The 18,242-nt window shown below is 45.6% G+C and overlaps 1 protein-coding gene and 1 pseudogene across 2 annotated transcripts; one reads left to right on the forward strand and one right to left on the reverse strand.

The window, feature by feature from the left end:
• Window positions 1-8,720: 8,720 nt before the first annotated feature.
• Window positions 8,721-10,367, reverse strand: LOC310784604 (general transcription factor IIH subunit 1 pseudogene; annotated as a pseudogene). The gene has a single exon. The product of its transcript is annotated as a general transcription factor IIH subunit 1 pseudogene (transcript).
• A 1,264-nt stretch (window positions 10,368-11,631) lies between these two features.
• LOC310785010 (uncharacterized protein) lies at window positions 11,632-17,206 on the forward strand (the record flags this gene model as incomplete). Its single annotated transcript, XM_083646018.1, has 18 exons — window positions 11,632-11,688; window positions 11,784-11,930; window positions 12,315-12,490; window positions 12,606-12,735; window positions 13,193-13,273; window positions 13,511-13,603; window positions 13,769-13,904; window positions 13,991-14,076; window positions 14,173-14,308; window positions 14,450-14,580; window positions 14,684-14,830; window positions 15,215-15,390; window positions 15,506-15,635; window positions 16,103-16,183; window positions 16,423-16,515; window positions 16,629-16,764; window positions 16,851-16,936; window positions 17,033-17,206. 18 exons carry the CDS (start codon window positions 11,632-11,634, stop codon window positions 17,204-17,206), a joined length of 2,196 nt encoding a protein of 731 aa, XP_083502144.1.
• Window positions 17,207-18,242: the final 1,036 nt, after the last annotated feature.

Consider the following 18,242-nt stretch of genomic DNA (forward strand, 5'->3'; position numbering starts at 1 on the left):
CCTGGGGGGTACGGGGAGAACATGCAAACTCCACACAGAAAGGCCCATTGTAAAGTAGGCATTGTAATGTAGGCACATTGTAAAGCGCTTTGGATAAAAGCGCTCTCTCTCTTTCTCCAATTAAATTTTTGTCCCATTGATGATGTCATGAGTGATGTCATAAATCACTGATGATGTCATGAGTGATGTCATCAGTGATGTCACTTGAGCAATTGTGCATCGTGACATCACTGATGTCATCAGGTCACTGAAACTTAAAGGAGAATTTCGGTTTTTTTTAACCTGGACCCATCTCCTGGCATTAATTATGATTTGGCCACTCACCCAGCGATCTCCGCGGCGTTTCTGGCCGTCCTAGCGTTGTTTTGAGATCAATAGCGTCCAAGTCAGTTGTAAAATGGAGCTGACTTGGGGCCAAGTGTGAGCCTGTCTTTCCTGCATCTAAATAGCTATTTTTATTCCCGTTTTCGCCAAATATCGTCATAATCGGATCCCTCAAGAACCACCACAGTGATATTTCGCCAAAGGCTGTTTCCTGGAGTCGCAGGTAACACTTTACAATACTGGTGCAAACATGTGCATGAATGCATGCTTAACTCATGATGAATTAAGCCATTAATTGATGCTTACCGCATCATCAACTAATGAAAGGTATGTTTGATGAACACACCGAGTCATATATGAATTACTATTAATTAAGTAGGCTATGCCTATATCATCATAGTTAATTCCTCATCAACACATACATTAACACACCAGTGGCGCCGGAACGAGTTTGCAATAAGGGGGACACAATTATTATTATTATTATTATTTTTTTTCAATTTTTTTTTTTTTATTTTTTTTTATCGTTTTATCGAAAAATTGACGTTTCTATGGACGTTTGGATGATTTTTAGCCATATTTAGATGAATATCTCATTTTAAATGAACATTAGGATTATACTGTAGTGATGTAATTATTCAGTATTTTTCCTTTTCTCACTCACTTGGTGACCTGCTCTCCCTTTAGGTCATTTCATAATTACACTACAACAGACAGCAACACAGGCAGAAACACTGAACTTATTATTATTATTATCACTTCGAAACACAGTGCAAAACTTGTCATCTCAACACAAAAATAAAATAACAATAACCGTATACGATTATAGCAGCAGCCAATGACAGTGAGTGCAGTACAGAGTCCAGGTCTGTCTGTCTCTCAGGTGTAATAATCCCACAATGATCACGGCTTTAACAAGTGTCACAGGCTGTGTAAACAGTGTAAAGTGGGCTCTCTGTAACTTGATCTCTGGGTCTGTCTGTCTCAGGTGTAATAATCCCACAATGATCACGGCTTTAACAAGCATCACAGGCTGTGTAAACAGTGTAAAGTGGGCTCTAAGCGTCAGGGGCAGTTGGCCCCTCAGATTAAAAAAAAAAAAAAAAAAAAAAAAAAAAAAAAAATTTTTTTTTTTTAGGGGGACCAAATTTTAAGGGGGACAAAATGTCCCCATGTCCCCCTTGTTCCGGCGCCAGTGTAACACACTGTGTTCAATAATACCGTAATTCATGTGTTAATTACCACTATCGACATCTGGCTCCCTGCAACCGGAACTTTAGCGTTACCAGACCGCAATGCCGATAGCCCACAATCCGAACGGTTACATGCTGCCACTCCGACGTGCTGCCACTCCGACGTTCTGCCACTCCGAAATATCGGCACTCCGAAAGGGGGTCTATATTCCCCGTTTTTCACTAACCTCTCCCAACCCCCACGCCAAACCTAACCTCCCCCTATGCCTAAACCTAACCTCCCCCAGACCCTAACCCAAAACCTAACCTCTCCCACCCCCACGCCTAAACCTAAGGTCGGCATTGCGGCTTCTAAGGTGAACGACCGCCAGTCCGAATGATGGAAGTTAACGTTCGGAGTGGCAGCATGTCGGAAAGGCAAAGGAACCCCATCCGAACCAGCTGAGCGAGGCGGTGTGCAGCGTGTCAGGGACCGGCTGGATCTAACCTCTCCCAGCCATTTTACCTCGTTCATCATGGGCATTCCTTCCTCTTCGAAGCTTGGTCCACAGAACATGTGGCCGGTGTTTTGTGCCTATCTTACCGGGTGTCTAAATGCACGACCCAGCAGGCCAGCCACCCCCAGGCTAAGAGCCTCTCTCCCGGCCCGACACCCAGGGCAGCCCAGGGTCTGTCTGAGAGCAGGTCGAGGTCACTGGGGGCTGGGTTTACCCAGGCTACCAGCACCCAACCGCTACCCGCCCTGCCCCTCACCTTGCCTGGGTCCCACACCTCCGGCCGAGACCCCTTCAGAACCTCTTAGCCGGGTACGGCTATTTCAGCAGCTGTAGTAGCTATCATTCCGATGTTGCTGCTCTGATATAGGCTATGCGTGTAGTAGCCCCGAACCAGACCAACTCCAACACATTCTCTGACGTTGTATCCACTGTGCATCTCCAACAGACATCAAACACTGGATGTATGTCTTGTAGGCTCTATATGCCAAGAACCACATATATATGTATGAGTTAAGTGTTGTGCCTCACAAGTGCCTATATCATTATGTATGAATTAATAGTTATGTGCCACATATAGTAAAGTCACGATATACTTATGTATTAATTAATTGTTATGTGCCACAAATAGTAAAGTCACAACATACTTATGTATTAATTAATAGTTTTGTGCCACATAATGTAAAGTCACGACATAATGATATCCTCACAAATCATTAGCTGATGCTGATCATGAAATCACTTTTATACAGTATAGTCATGTGAACAATTCAAAATATATAGGTAATCAGTGAAGACCATCATTGGAGTTATAAAAGCACATTTATTTATCAAGTTTGTGAACATGTCCCCCCAAAGTCTGCCCTGGAGCAAGGACTCGCTCTCCAGTGCCCCTTGTCTGTATCAGCTGGGGGAAACAGTCTGGCCTCTCCCCTCTCCTCCCCACGGCCCGCGTTGCTCGATCTCTCCGGCGGGTCCAGCTCTCGTCCTTTTTCACTTGTGTTGCTCTTCACTTCCCGAACCAACGTGACTGTAGCGACAGGTCTCCACCATGCACGCACACACAACAAACAAGTTAGCTAAATTGCTACGGCTAGCTACCTGAAACTCTAACAAACCCGCTCGTTCCTCTTGCGATTGGTATCCATTCGACACTGCCACCACCACTGTGACCGACTTTTAGGCTTTGCAGTTTGTACTCTTTGTAGAATAAGAACACGGAGGCAGCTGATATTTGCAAAACGAACACCACCTTGTGCAACCCAGCTAGTTGCTCTCGACCACGAGGATAAGTGTCAAGAAAGACATGGCACACAAACAATTACTTCCGTTGCCTCAGCCTGCCATCAAAAATAAAAGCACGCAGAGCTCAGTACTGCGTAGCTGGTTACAACATGAATTTCGACTTTTATTCTGAAAGTCTTGGCCGGAAACAACATGTTTTCTCGTGGTTACCTTGACAGTGGCCCAGCTACAATGGTGTCTGATATGAGAACATGTTGCAGGTCAGGATGTCAAACAAATAGCACGCTCACAGTGCGCTTTTAGCCTATTTCGGATTACCAGGGGCAAATCCCAAAGATACATGCAGCGGATGACAGATTGGGTAAACACATGGGCTCTTTTAGGCTACTGTCAATTTGAGTTTACCCGTGAGCACCAAGCATCAATCACTCGATCAGCCTGAGCCACGAGAGGAACCTCCATAAAATAGCGTAGCCTACACTACTACACTAGTAACAAGTAATCAGAATGATAGCCTACTGATAGTATCTAATAGACTACAGCACAGTTCGCCCATAAACACACGCTTCCCAGTCATACATATAGCGCCAGTGTCTCCGCCAGGCCACCACCACTGACAAACTACCGTAAACAGCAGAGGCGACTCCGCTGCACCCCGAACGCCTCTCTTTCCAGCCAGCTAGGCACCGGTCAAACAAAGAGAACTCTCTTTCCCCGAAGTCGAGTATGTTTTCCCTGAGATGTCGCTCGGACATAGCATGGTAAACCAGCCCGTCACGTGAACTCACATTTCATTTGGTTTACCAGGCTAGCTCGGACAAGGAGGAGCGTGGCTAGCGCATCCCGTCTTCGTTATGCAACGGGGGAAACTCAATCGATTTCCCGGGTGCAGGCGACTGGATGGGTGGTGGTAGTAGGGGGGCTGCCCTGGGTGTCGGGCCGGGAGAGAGGCTCTTAGCCTGGGTAGTGGTAGAGGGTGGCTGGCCTGCTGGGTCGTGCATGGCCCATTTCCACCGCTGGTATCAACGCGGTAGACACCCGGTAAGATAGGCACAAAACACCGGCCACATGTTCTGCGTCCCTGCAGTGGACCAAGCTTCGAAGAGGAAGGAATGCCCATGATGAACAAGCTAATGGCTGGGAGAGGTTAGATCCAGCCGGTCCCTGACATGCTGCACACCGCCTCGCTCAGCTGGTTCTGATGTGGGCTATCGGCATTGCGGTCTGGTAACGCTAAAGTTCCGGTTGCAGGGAGCTGGATGTCGATAGTAATAATAATAATAATACATTTTATTTGGAGGCGCCTTTCAGAACACCCAAGGTCGCCTTACAGTGCATATAAAAACAGTTTCACGTAATAAGAACATATATTAAAAACAGGGCAAATTACAGCAGGAATAAAACATAGCTAAGAAGGAAGGAAAATGCAGATTGGTTGGGGAAAAGTGACATTAATAGTGGTAATTAACACATGAATTACGGTATTATTGAACACAGTGTGTTAATGTATGTGTTGATGAGGAATTAACTATGATGATATAGGCATAGCCTAATTAATTAATAGTAATTCATATATGACTCGGTGTGTTCATCAAACATACCTTTCATTAGTTGATGATGCGGTAAGCATCAATTAATGGCTTAATTCATCATGAGTTAAGCATGCATTCATGCACATGTTTGCACCAGTATTGTAAAGCGTTACCGAGTCGCACAGGGATCAAATTACCTCAAACGTGATCTCGGTCACCAAGTCTCGTGAAGTCCCGCGATACTTTCCTGCCGACTGGCCAAGTACAGGAGGACGCTTTGCGGTGGTGGTTTTAGCGCAACCTATGTGGGGTTTGGCATAACCTTCGTTATTTCGAATCCCACATAGGTTACGCCAAACCCCACATAGGTTACGCTAAAACCACCACCGCAAAGCGTCCTCCTGTACTTGGCCAGTCGGCAGGAAAGTATCGCGGGACTTCACGAGACTTGGTGACCGAGATCACGTTTGAGGTAATTTGATCCCTGTGTGACTCCAGGAAACAGGCTTTGGCGAAATATCACTCTGGTGGTTCTTGAGGGATCAGATTATGACGATATTTGGCGAAAACGGGAATAAAAATAGCTATTTAGATGCAGGAAAGACAGGCTCACACTTGGCCCCAAGTCAGCTCCATTTTACAACTGACTTGGACGCTATTGATCTCAAAACAACGCTAGGACGGCCAGAAACGCCGCGGAGATCGCTGAGTGAGTGGCCCAAATCATAATTAATGCCAGGAGATGGGTCCAGGTTAAAAAAAAACGAAATTCTCCTTTAAAGACCCCCTAAAGTCATAAATCAGTTTTTCTTCATGTTCCTACAGTTGGATTTCTGTCTTCACTGTGCTGAATGTCTGTGCCGAGTTTGACACTAGAAGGCTGTTTTAAAGGTAAAAAACAAAACAAAAACAGACAGACAGACAAACAGATAGACAGACAGACAGACACTTCCTGACCACAGCGTGAACGTTTCCCTTCAGCTTATGAAAAAGAAGAAAACATACAAATACCACGTTTTGTGCTATTATAGCACACGTTAGTCTGTCAGACATAAAGAGTTAACGTGCCATGAAGCACAAAAATCCCTCTTCTTTGAAACCTGAGATGAATGAGCTCATTCATTACACCAAATACATCCCATCAAAACAAGGTGAGCCTCGGACTGAGGAGAACATTAAATGAAATGAAGCCATTTCAACAGAAGGCAGCATGAACAAGTGTTATGTGTCACTTAATTCAGAGTGACATGTTTGTCTTCAGTGCAGACAGAAGGTGCATACATTACAAACCAGTGCCATGTACGTGTGACTGGCTCAGGCACGTGCACACATAGACATCAAAAAAGTGCCCTTTTCTGACCATGAATGCATTTCTAATGGTGCTTTGTATGGAGCTTGCCCTTTCCATGCCGTCACTGAAGGCAGCATTCAAAGATAAATGCCTTTTCCGAACTCTCTTGGCCTTGAATGCACCATTTATAATAGGCTTCTGCATGGAGCAGTGTTTTTTTAAACCGCCCCTGAAGGCAGCAGGCAGCAGCCCAAAAACACATGTGGCCCGTCCCCGCCCACTCCAGCAGCAGTGCCCACTGAACTCCGCGAGACGCACTGAACTCAGCCAGACAGAGCAGCAACCACGACATGCAGCAGCACTGGCGCACACAGTCTGACACAGATATATAATATCAGTCAGTCAGTCAACGTGAATCAGGTATGTATGTTTGTCAAAACAAAGAATTACACAGAGAGCCACCCATTTGTTTCATGTTGAAATTTCGGCGGTACAGACAGGCATGCAGCAGCGAGGCGAGCAGCCTGTACTGCCGTTTTACACCCCGCCAGAGATAAGAGAACCAAACACAGCCTTCATGTGCTAGGAATGAGCCCCCAAAACATGGAAGTCACCTCGATGCTTTTTTATGCTTTTAAAGTGTGTGTCTAGGTGCCAGGGCACTGAGGGCAGGCCTCTGGTCTGGAGGGGATGCAAATCACATCTTATGGTGGTCTATGTAGCAAAAACGGAGTTAAATGACTGCAACTGTAATTCGGCTTTGTCTGATATCGATATGTATTCCGTAGCCACTAGCCAGTGACGACTGAGTGAGCCTCATTTATGGCTACTGGCCTGGGTAGTTGTGGCTCTTGTTCGACTTGAATGAATGAATGAATTAATTAATTAATTAATAAATAAATAAACCACCCAATAAATAAATAACCAAAATATAGGGAACAAATGCAGAATTGTTGCACTTGAAAATATTTGTTTGTCAATGTGTCTCCTGATAAGGGCAAGGCTGTGTAGAGTAACAATAATGCTGAATTGCTTCTAGAGCTTCATCAGTGACAGAATACTGCAGACCCCTTCCACACAAAGTAACCAGCTTTTCTTTTATTTATTTTAATATTATTTTTAATTCAAGCACCTTATTCCAGACGGGTTTTCTGATCTCCTTCACTATTGGAAAGGGATGTTGTGTTGTTGAATCAGCAAAAAATAAACAATTTTCTAATACACCTTATCTAAATCTTCTGTCTTGCTTTTTAGAATTATGGTTAAAATGCATGGTATATTACAAGCCTCACTCAGTATCGTTCAATGTTTCTGCCTGTGTTGCTATCTCCTAAAGGGAGAAAAGGAGCAAATAAATATTGATGCTTAAATGATTTCACAACAGTATTGCAACAGCATGCAACTTTTATATACTAATATTATTCAGTTTGTGAGTTATTTTTCCGTGACAAGTCTCATCCTAAAATTAGATATTCCTCTAAATCTGGTTAAAATTGGAATATTTAAAATGAGTTATACCCCTAAATTGGCCTTCAAATTGCCTCAAATTTTCGCTGTAGTGCCCTTTTATGAATTTTAGCCCCTGCCCCTCTAATGTTCTGTGCACGTCCCTGGACTGGCTCACTCACACTAATGCACAAGAGTGTGAAATGTCTTTACAGTATTGCATTCCCTCTTCTCGCCCACATTTACTGGAAAGATGCTCCCTGAATAGACCTGGTGCTCAAGAAGGGCTCATTGCTGTATCACATTCACAAGTCTTGCTCTGTGCACTGATGGAACAACCTCACACACTGGCAGTCCTTCACTTGCATCTCATCATCACGCCTCAGTCAGCCTCTTTACCCGAGTGCCTTTCTGAGTTCCATCTGAAGTTTGGTCATATTACACCATATTTAACTGTCCCATTCAACCTTTGTTAGGAACCATTGCATTCTCTCAAACACAGAGAAAGTGCAAATAAAGAGAAAGAAAATAGTTACTAAAGGTTTACGACTAAAAACGTACCTGTTCTCCCAAGCTTACAACCTCCCCTACCCATAACCACCTCCTCCACCCTCGCCACCTCCCTCTCTCCTTCCCTCTCTCCCCTGTCCCTCCCTCACGCTCCCTCCCTCTCCTCTGTTTTTCCATATATCCCTGACTAGACATCTTAATTATTGTTATTTGTATCTGTTGCTTGTTGCTCGTTCGTTACTTTTGCTATAAGACCCTTTTCACGGGGGCCATTTTGTGTCGAAAAGGCAGAATAAACACAGGTGCAAGCAAAACACTAATGAGGGTTTCCAAATTCCAATCATGGAAGTTGGAAACCCTCATTAGTGTTTTGCTTGAACCTGTGTTCACCCTGCCTTTTCGACACAAAATGGCCCCCGTGAGAAGGGTCTATTGTTACTTGTATCTGTTACTTGTATCGTCGACTCTTACTGTAAGCGGCTTTGGGTCATTGAAAAGTGCTATATAAAACAAATGAATTATTTTATTATTATTAATTACAGATCACCCGTCTATATCCTCATCATAAGCCCATGTGAACCATCAGGCTGTGCGTGGATCTTTTCACAGCAGGGGTGGGCCGACGCTGGCCGTATGTCCATGTTTTAATCTCTTCCGTATCCTCTCTTCGACAAACCATCGGACCTCAGGTTCTCCTCACCATCCGACGGTTTTGCCAGGCCTGGAACCTGGTGTAAGCCATCTGCAGCATCTCCTCCAAGTGGCCTGTGGGATTAGTGCTTAAATACCGCCGTTGAATCTGTTTGTGAAAAGGACGAAGCATGGTGATGTGAAATCTCTCAAGGGTTGACCTCATTTTCACCACCTTCTCCTCGAGGAACGGTGTGTTGACAGGAAAACAGGACCAGAAGTGTCTCAACAACTCTCCAACAGCTGTATAGAGATGCTTCAACTCTCCTTGAACCTCACTGGGCACCATCTGATGTATGGCTTGCTGCGCTCCTGCCTGCACGAGGATACTGCCTGGGGAAAGCGCTGCAATGGCAGAACTAGCTGTGCTGCTGGACAACACCTGAGTAAGGTTGGGTTTGTAGTTGGCCATCTCATGTCGGATACAGGTGACGGAGTTGATGATGTCCTCCTGGCTGGTGCTATAATGCTGCTGGGACTGAAGTGGCACGGGACCATGAGCATACCTGTCACATTTTTTGAGGTTCAAAGCAACTGTTTTCGGACCGTTTTCCTTCTGCAGGTCCTCATATTCTATGGCTTCTTGTAATTTCACCTTCTTAACAGCAGGCTGGAAGACGTTAGAATCCCTCGAGTTTCCATCTGTGCTGCTCATCTCACTGGCTTGGTCAATTGGTGCGTCCCCCTTCCGTGAGCCTGCGGCCAGCACCATGGCACTGTGATGGTTGAAACGCTTGATGATGGCCGAATTGCTGTTCTCCGTCCACGTCCTCTTAGAATTGGAAGTTGAAGGTGTCATCGAAATTCCATAGCCCTCATCTAATGTGTTATCCTCCAATGAAAGGAGGTCGACCAAAGGATTCTTTACTCCTTGAACCACCATAGACTTCAAACCCATTTCGTCCTGCTTGGCACACTCTGAGAAGATATCTTGTGTTCCGGTGTTGATGCGGTCTCTGTGAAAATAATGCGATTGGAAAAAGCGGGTCCAGAACTCCTTCTCAGTCAGGTTATGAGGCACATTCTCACCATACTTCTGTTTCACTGCTGGGTACGTTCTGAAGATAGACTCAATAATGTCAGCAGTCAGATTGTATCTCAAGCCGTTGCAGCCATCTGTCTGAGGTCTAACGTCTGCCAGAAAGGCTGCAGCTATGCCAACTTCCTGTTTGTTGTTAGGTAATGAGTGGTCTGTGTTGTTTATGCTTAACCGGTTGGCCCAGAATTCTTCATTACTGATCACCTGGCTTACCACCAGGTCTTTATACAACTGGAAAAGTGCTGGATCTTTCAACATTCTGTTTTCCTCCTCAAATTCCTTGTTGGCCTTCTTGAACTTGGGCAGGAGCTGCTGCAGCAGCTCCTTGGCAGCATTGCGATCTTTGAGGGCACTGCTCTCATTGGAAAAGTGGAATGTGGTGCTTCCACCGGTGTGAAGGATGAGCTGGAGCTGAATCTTGGCTTTACCATCTGGACTGATCTTCTGACAGCGAACATCTGCATACAAGTGACTGACGGTGAAGTGGTCTTTGCCCTCTGGGCTCCAGGCTATACGTTCAGCCATCAGGTAAAGTGTGCCATCCTGTTTCCTCTGGCGAACATTTTTCAGCACCAAAAGTACCTGGTCTGACAGTGATGCCATGGTCAAAACAGATAACTAACAGAGGAAAGAAATGGAGAACAGGAAATAACGTTACTGTTAATCCCTTGACATACCGCATCTCAGATATAGCTAACAAGGGCAACTTCAGCCTAGGACCACGTGCATCATGTAGCAACCAGGCGACCTCATGCCGAGGCAACTACATCTTTCAACAGCCCAAGTTTGGCACTCATGACATCATCACTGATGATGTCAGATTTATGACATCACTGATGATGTCACAGTGGGGAACAGAAGCCGACGCTGATGCAACACACTGACAGGTCCACCCAGCTTCACGCAACGGGGACTGCCCCCTAGTCCGACACCTCACGAGACCGAATTTGGGTTAGGGTCTGGGGGAGGTTAGGTTTAGGCGTGGGGGTGGGAGAGGTTAGGTTTTGGGTTAGGGTCTGGGGGAGGTTAGGTTTAGGGTTAGTGAAAAACGGGGAATATAGAACCCGGGGAACATAGACATGATCCCCTGTCCAATGCCTCTTTTTTCGGACTCGTGAGGTGTCGGACTCGTGAGGTATCGGACTCGTGCCATGGCACCCACGCAACATCAGCGATCATTCATTAATAGGAGTTAACGCTACTTTTAGGTAAGTGAAGTCAGCATGGTATTGCGCGCCTGGTAGACTGATGTGATATTGCGGTTAGCTTATCATTCACGGACAGAACAGACTGGCATGTCAACCCGAATCTAAGCTTGGAGCTAACGTTAGCTACACATGGTGAAGTTAAAGCTACGCTACACACACGTCACTATCATGGATGAATTAAAAGAGCTAGCCAGCCAGCCAGACCAGCTTGTTCATTCAGTTCATGTCGTTAACTGCTGTGAGCTGGCTAGCAGCATAGCTAAGCTAACCACTGAGATGCATAATATGCATAAAGCGACTTGATATGATTAATAAATCCGCCAAACCGGTCAAATGCAGACTCAGCATATGACTAGCCCATTTCGGAACTGTTTCGGGCTTATGAAGTGATCATCTCCACGCCATATGCCCGAAACAGTTCTGAAAGGGGCTACATAATGACTTGTTGGCGGATTGAGGAATCAGAAGTCGCCTCCCAACCATACTGTACGTGCTGTAGTGCTGTAGTGCATTGTATGGAAACAACAACAAAACAAGTGGCTCCAAATAATTCCTTGAATTATAACATTAAACTGCAATATCTTTTGAATAGAGTTTGACCTGTTCAACTTCTGCTGTCACTCCCTCTGTCTGCCGTTAGTCAGAAGCCTTCAGGTGCCATGGCAGAGCCGCTAAGCCCAGATCAGAAGTTCCACCTCATCACAAGGAACCTACAGGTCACACACACACACACACACACACACACACACACACACACACAGTGACTGATCGCTCCTGTCACTAACTCTTATGGTCCCTGTGTGTATTGCAGGAGGTCCTTGGTGAGGAGAAGCTGAAGCAGGTACTGCAGGAGAGAGAGCTGAAGGTGTACTGGGGCACAGCCATCACCGGCAAACCCCATGTGGATTACTTTGTCCCCATGTCCAAGATCGCAGACTTCCTCAAGGCTGGATGTGAGGTGAGTAGACCTTCTTTTTCCTTTTGTGGTTAACGTCGGACTAGAACACTTTGTAGGCATATATGCTGCTGCCCCCGTCAGTTCTGGAAGAACCACATCGCCAATACCTACAACATCTAAGGTACTGTAGATAATACAGTACACAAAAGTCTAAAAACATGGCGGCACTTGTTTCTTAACAGTATAGAAACAAGTACCATCACATTTTCAGAATGTTTCCATCGAACCAAAGTATCGGCTCTCGTGACATCCCTACTGTCTGGTCCTCTCCTCCGCCTGTGTGTGTCCCTGACTTTGGGTTGGTGTTTGGATACATCTCCATGTGTGCTGCCATATCGTCATACTGTACATCACTGTTTTCCCCGGTTCCTTTCTTCCTCTCAGGTCACTATCGTTTTTGCCGACCTGCATGCCTTCCTGGACAACATGAAGGCTCCCTGGGAGTTGCTGGAGCTCAGGGTGAAGTACTATGAACAGGTCATCAAGGCCATGTTGGAGAGCATCGGGGTGCCGCTGGATAAACTCAAGTTTCGCAAGGGAACCGACTTCCAGCTCAGCAGGTACTGACAGTATTCCCAAACATGCACTAATTGGAGCTCTCCACCCCCAGAGGGATACTTTTTAACTGTAGTTGAAAAATAAGATGTTTGAAGCCTTTCTCTTCATCTCTGTCAGAGAGTATACTCTGGATGTGTACCGCCTGTCCTCCATGGTGACGGTGCATGATGCGAAGAAGGCTGGGGCGGAGGTGGTCAAACAGGTGGAGCATCCTCTGCTGATGGGCCTGCTCTACCCTGTCCTGCAGGTACAACACTTATTGAAGCTTACCACTGTTCTTTTGTCGTAAGATCTATGTGTTGTCACAAGTCTCCCCCACCCCGTCAAATTAAATCATAATTGCAGTACAATTGTCCATAGATCCATATACGGAATATAAATACCCAAATAAAAACCTTATTCATCTGCAACACCTACTGGCTCTTATCCTGTAATGGGCCCAGAAGCGATCCTGGGTCTCACAACCAAAATGATTGACCGTCATATTTATAAAAACCATACAGAAAAAAACACATCACCTCTATGTATTGAAAAAAACTTATGCAATTAATTACATTTGCCGGTGCTGCTCCTAGTGGGCTAACCCAGTTATGCTTTGTTTTTCACTTTAGTTTATGATTAATGATTAATTACATATGCGTACATACCGTATGTCATTATGAGTGAGGGGAGCAGTAAATGTACCTTGTCTTCATCCTACTCAGGCTCTGGATGAGCAGTACTTGGAGGTGGACGCCCAGTTTGGAGGAGTTGACCAGAGGGAGATTTTCACCCTGGCAGAGAAGGTACCATCATCTCACATCTTCTCACATGTCCTTCACCCCTTCACCCCCTCCTCGATTCACTCTCATTAACACTTCCTCGCTTCTTCTTTTGTATTTTCAAAATATAGAAAACAGCCATTTTCAGAACAAGTGGGGACATAACAATGATGAGATCTTGTAATCCCTGAATTCTAGAATCAGATCTCTCACAGTTAAATTGTAAGTGTAATCATAGTAGCCTTATTCATTTGTCTCCAGTATTTGCCCTCCCTGGGCTATGCCAACCGCGCCCATCTGATGAACCCCATGGTCCCAGGACTGACGGGGGCCAAGATGAGCTCCTCAGAAGAAGTAAGGACACGGTCACATTATTAGTGGAGAAAGAAAGAAATAATTAAAGTAAAAAAAAAAATATATATATATATATATATATATATATATATATATATATATATATATATATATATATATATATATATATATATATATATGAACATGTTCTGCTGATGGCTGCAGGAGTTAAAGATCGATCTACTGGACAAGAAGGAGGATGTGAAGAAGAAGCTGAAGAAGGCTTTCTGCGAGGAGGGCAACATCCAGAACAACAGAGTCCTCTCCTTCGTCAAATCCGTCGTTTTCCCCCTACACGGAGGTAGAGAAGTCATCTATCTCTTTCGCCTCTCTATTTCCTCCTCTTCTGCCACTTCTAAACAGGTACTTGGTATGATTCTATTTCAGAGTTTGTCATCAAAAGAGATCCCAAGTATGGCGGTGATAAAGTCTACACCGAGTTCGAGGAGGTGGAGAAGGACTTTGCAGAAAAGGTAAAGTACGGTCTAACTCGTTTATTTCATACAAGGAAATGCCTTTTCTCTTTTCATGCTCGGGCCTGACCCCCCTGTAACCTCTGACCTTTTCAGCTGGTGCACCCCGGAGACCTGAAGGCTTCAGTGGAGGTAGCACTAAACAAACTGCTGGAGCCAATCAGAAAGAAGTTTGAGTCAGAGGAGCTCCGCAAACTCACCAACACCGCCTACCCCGGCCCCTCAAAGACCAGTCAGTATCTTACTAACACATCTCACTGTGTCTCCCCCCCTCACACATCCTACTGTAATCATTCAAAGGCAAATGCACAGCCATGACCGGTGCTCTGAATGGGAACGTAACTAGCCGTCGTGTGTGTGTGTGTGTGATCAGAAACAGCAGGAAAGCGTGTCAAAGCCGCAGGAGGAGAGGAGGATGAGCTGGCTCCTTCCAGACTTCCAGGTGCCATGGCAGAGCCGCTAAGCCCAGATCAGAAGTTCCACCTCATCACAAGGAACCTACAGGTCACACGCACACACACACACACACACACACACACACACACACACACACAGTGACTATGATCGCTCCTGTCACTAACTCTTATGGTCCCTGTGTGTATTGCAGGAGGTCCTTGGTGAGGAGAAGCTGAAGCAGGTACTGCAGGAGAGAGAGCTGAAGGTGTACTGGGGCACAGCCACCACCGGCAAACCCCATGTGGCTTACTTTGTCCCCATGTCCAAGATCGCAGACTTCCTCAAGGCTGGATGTGAGGTGAGTAGACCTTCTTTTTCCTTTTGTGGTTAACGTCAGACTAGAACACTTTGTAGGCATATATGCTGCTGCCCACGTCAGTTCTGGAAGAACCACATCGCCAATACCTACAACATCTAAGGTACTGTAGATAACACAGTACACAAAAGTCTAAAAACATGGCGGCACTTGTTTCTTAACAGTATAGAAACAAGTACCATCACATTTTCAGAATGTTTCCATCGAACCAAAGTATCGGCTCCCGTGACATCCCTACTGTCTGGTCCTCTCCTCCGCCTGTGTGTGTCCCTGACTTTGGGTTGGTGTTTGGATACATCTCCATGTGTGCTGCCATATCGTCATACTGTACATCACTGTTTTCCCCGGTTCCTTTCTTCCTCTCAGGTCACTATCCTTTTTGCCGACCTGCATGCCTTCCTGGACAACATGAAGGCTCCCTGGGAGTTGCTGGAGCTCAGGGTGAAGTACTATGAACAGGTCATCAAGGCCATGTTGGAGAGCATCGGGGTGCCGCTGGATAAACTCAAGTTTCGCAAGGGAACCGACTTCCAGCTCAGCAGGTACTGACAGTATTCCCAAACATGCACTAATTTGAGCTCTCCACCCCCAGAGGGATACTTTTTAACTGTAGTTGAAAAATAAGATGTTTGAAGCCTTTCTCTTCATCTCTGTCAGAGAGTATATTCTGGATGTGTACCGCCTGTCCTCCATGGTGACGGTGCATGATGCGAAGAAGGCTGGGGCGGAGGTGGTCAAACAGGTGGAGCATCCTCTGCTGAGTGGCCTGCTCTACCCTGTCCTGCAGGTACAACACTTATTGAAGCTTACCACTGTTCTTTTGTCGTAAGATCTATGTGTTGTCACAAGTCCCCCCCCCCCCCCCCCCCCCCCGTCAAATTAAATCATAATTGCAGTAAAGTTGTCCATATATCCATATACGGAATATAAATACCCAAATAAAAACCTTATTCATCTGCAACACCTACTGGCTCTCATCCTGTAATGGGCCCAGAAGCGATCCTGGGTCTCACAACCAAAATGATTGACCGTCATATTTATAAAAACCATACAGAAAAAAACACATCACCTCTATGTATTGATAAAACATATGCAATTAATTACATTTGCCGGTGCTGCTCCTAGTGGGCTAACCCACTTATGCTTTGTTTTTCACTTTAGTTTATGATTAATGATTAATTACATATGCGTACATACCGTATGTCATTATGAGTGAGGGGAGCAGTAAATGTACCTTGTCTTCATCCTACTCAGGCTCTGGATGAGCAGTACTTGGAGGTGGATGCCCAGTTTGGAGGAGTTGACCAGAGGAAGATTTTCACCCTGGCAGAGAAGGTACCATCATCTCACGGCTTCTCACATGTCCTTCACCCCTTCACCTCCTCCTCGACCCACTCTCATTAAGACTTCCTCGCTTCTTCTTTTGTATTTTCAAAATATAGAAAACAGCCATTTTCAGAACAAGTGTGGGGACATAACAATGATGAGATCTTGTAATCCCTGAATTCTAGAATCAGATCTCTCACAGTTCAAATTTAAGGGTAATCATAGTAGCCTTATTCATTTGTCTCCAGTATTTGCCCTCCCTGGGCTATGCCAAGCGCGCCCATCTGATGAACCCCATGGTCCCAGGACTGACGGGGGCCAAGATGAGCTCCTCAGAAGAAGTAAGGACACGGTCACATTATTAGTGGAAAAAGAAAGAAATAATTAAAGTAAAAATATATATATATATATATATATATATATTTCTATGAACATGTTCTGCTGATGGCTGCAGGAGTCAAAGATCGATCTACTGGACAAGAAGGAGGATGTGAAGAAGAAGCTGAAGAAGGCTTTCTGCGAGGAGGGCAACATCCAGAACAATGGAGTCCTCTCCTTCGTCAAATCCGTCGTCTTCCCCCTACACGGAGGTAGAGAACTCGTCTATCTCTTTCACTTCTCTATTTCCTCCTCTTCTGTCACTTCTAAACAGGTACTTGGTATGATTCTATTTCAGAGTTTGTCATCAAAAGAGATCCCAACTATGGCGGTGATAAAGTCTACACCGAGTTCGAGGAGGTGGAGAAGGACTTTGCAGAAAAGGTAAAGTACGGTCTAACTCGTTTATTTCATACAAGGAAATGCCTTTTCTCTTTTCATGCTCGGGCCTGACCCCCCTGTAACCTCTGACCTTTTCAGCTGGTCCACCCCGGAGACCTGAAGGCTTCAGTGGAGGTAGCGCTAAACAAACTGCTGGAGCCAATCAGAAAGAAGTTTGAGTCAGAGGAGCTCCGCAAACTCACCAACACCGCCTACCCCGGCCCCTCAAAGACCCCCTTCCGTGAGCCTGCGGCCAGCACCATGGCACTGTGATGGTTGAAACGCTTGATGATGGCCGAATTGCTGTTCTCCTCTGTTTTGTGGTTTGCACATTAACTTCTGAGTGATTGATCAGGCAGTTAGCTAGTAGCCAGTCAGGACAGCAAGCTAGGGACTTGATCGGGCATCTTCGGGGCAAATTAATATGTTCACGGTTACTCAATTTGGTTCTCTCTCCCTGTTATTATATTTCCCCTCTGCTAAAAATGATTCCAAAAAATGTTGCTTGTTACTGGAAGACATGTTGTAGGTGCCGGAGCCTGCCAGTAGGTGAACTGCTACAACTGTGCTGTTAAACCGTTGCATGGTCTTGTTGGTCTTCTTGACCTCGTTGGGGCTGGGTATGCTTGCACAGCCGTGGGGTCTCTTGGTGCGACCTCGTCTTCTGACTATTTGTATTTGTTTTCTTTACTGTTTAATTTTTTTTGTCTCTGGGTTTTTTTGATTTGTACATGTCAAAGTTGACAAGAAAAAGGTTTTGTACTATATTTTCCTACAGAGTTGTGTTTCAGTGTGAGCTAATGACTGTTTTTGTTATTGTAGCTGGTTGGGCTCTGTTGGTGGTTATGTGCTGAAAATTGACATGTGCAGCCTCTTCCCTCCGTTTCTTTCCAGATCAGCCTATTTGGAGGAGGCGAATGCCCCTTTATTCAATCCAGTCATTGTAGCTATAGCACTCTCAAATCTGACAGCAGGGGGGGGGGGGGGGGGGGGGGGGCTTAAGAGGATCTACTGGCTAAACCTCTGGCTGTGCGTAGCCTTTGGTGACCTCAATGTTACACCTTTCTCTATGCTTTTTCCCCTCTGCGGTGCTCCTCCATAAGCCATACACCTGATAGCACTGTAGCCCTGAAACTAGTACTGTAAATGACTCGATCCCGCCAAGTAGCATGCCCTGCTATTACCGGGGCACTCAGGGAACTCCAAGTAGTCTGTAGCTCTTGTTTATGGTAGGACCCTAGGCTGAGCTTGAGGAAAATACCCCTGCTACAATGTTTAATCCCAAAAGCCTGGATTATTCCCCTCGCCA

Source organism: Poromitra crassiceps, assembly GCF_964638095.1.
Source record: "Poromitra crassiceps genome assembly, chromosome: 11".
NCBI classification, from domain to species: Eukaryota; Metazoa; Chordata; class Actinopteri; order Beryciformes; family Melamphaidae; genus Poromitra; species Poromitra crassiceps.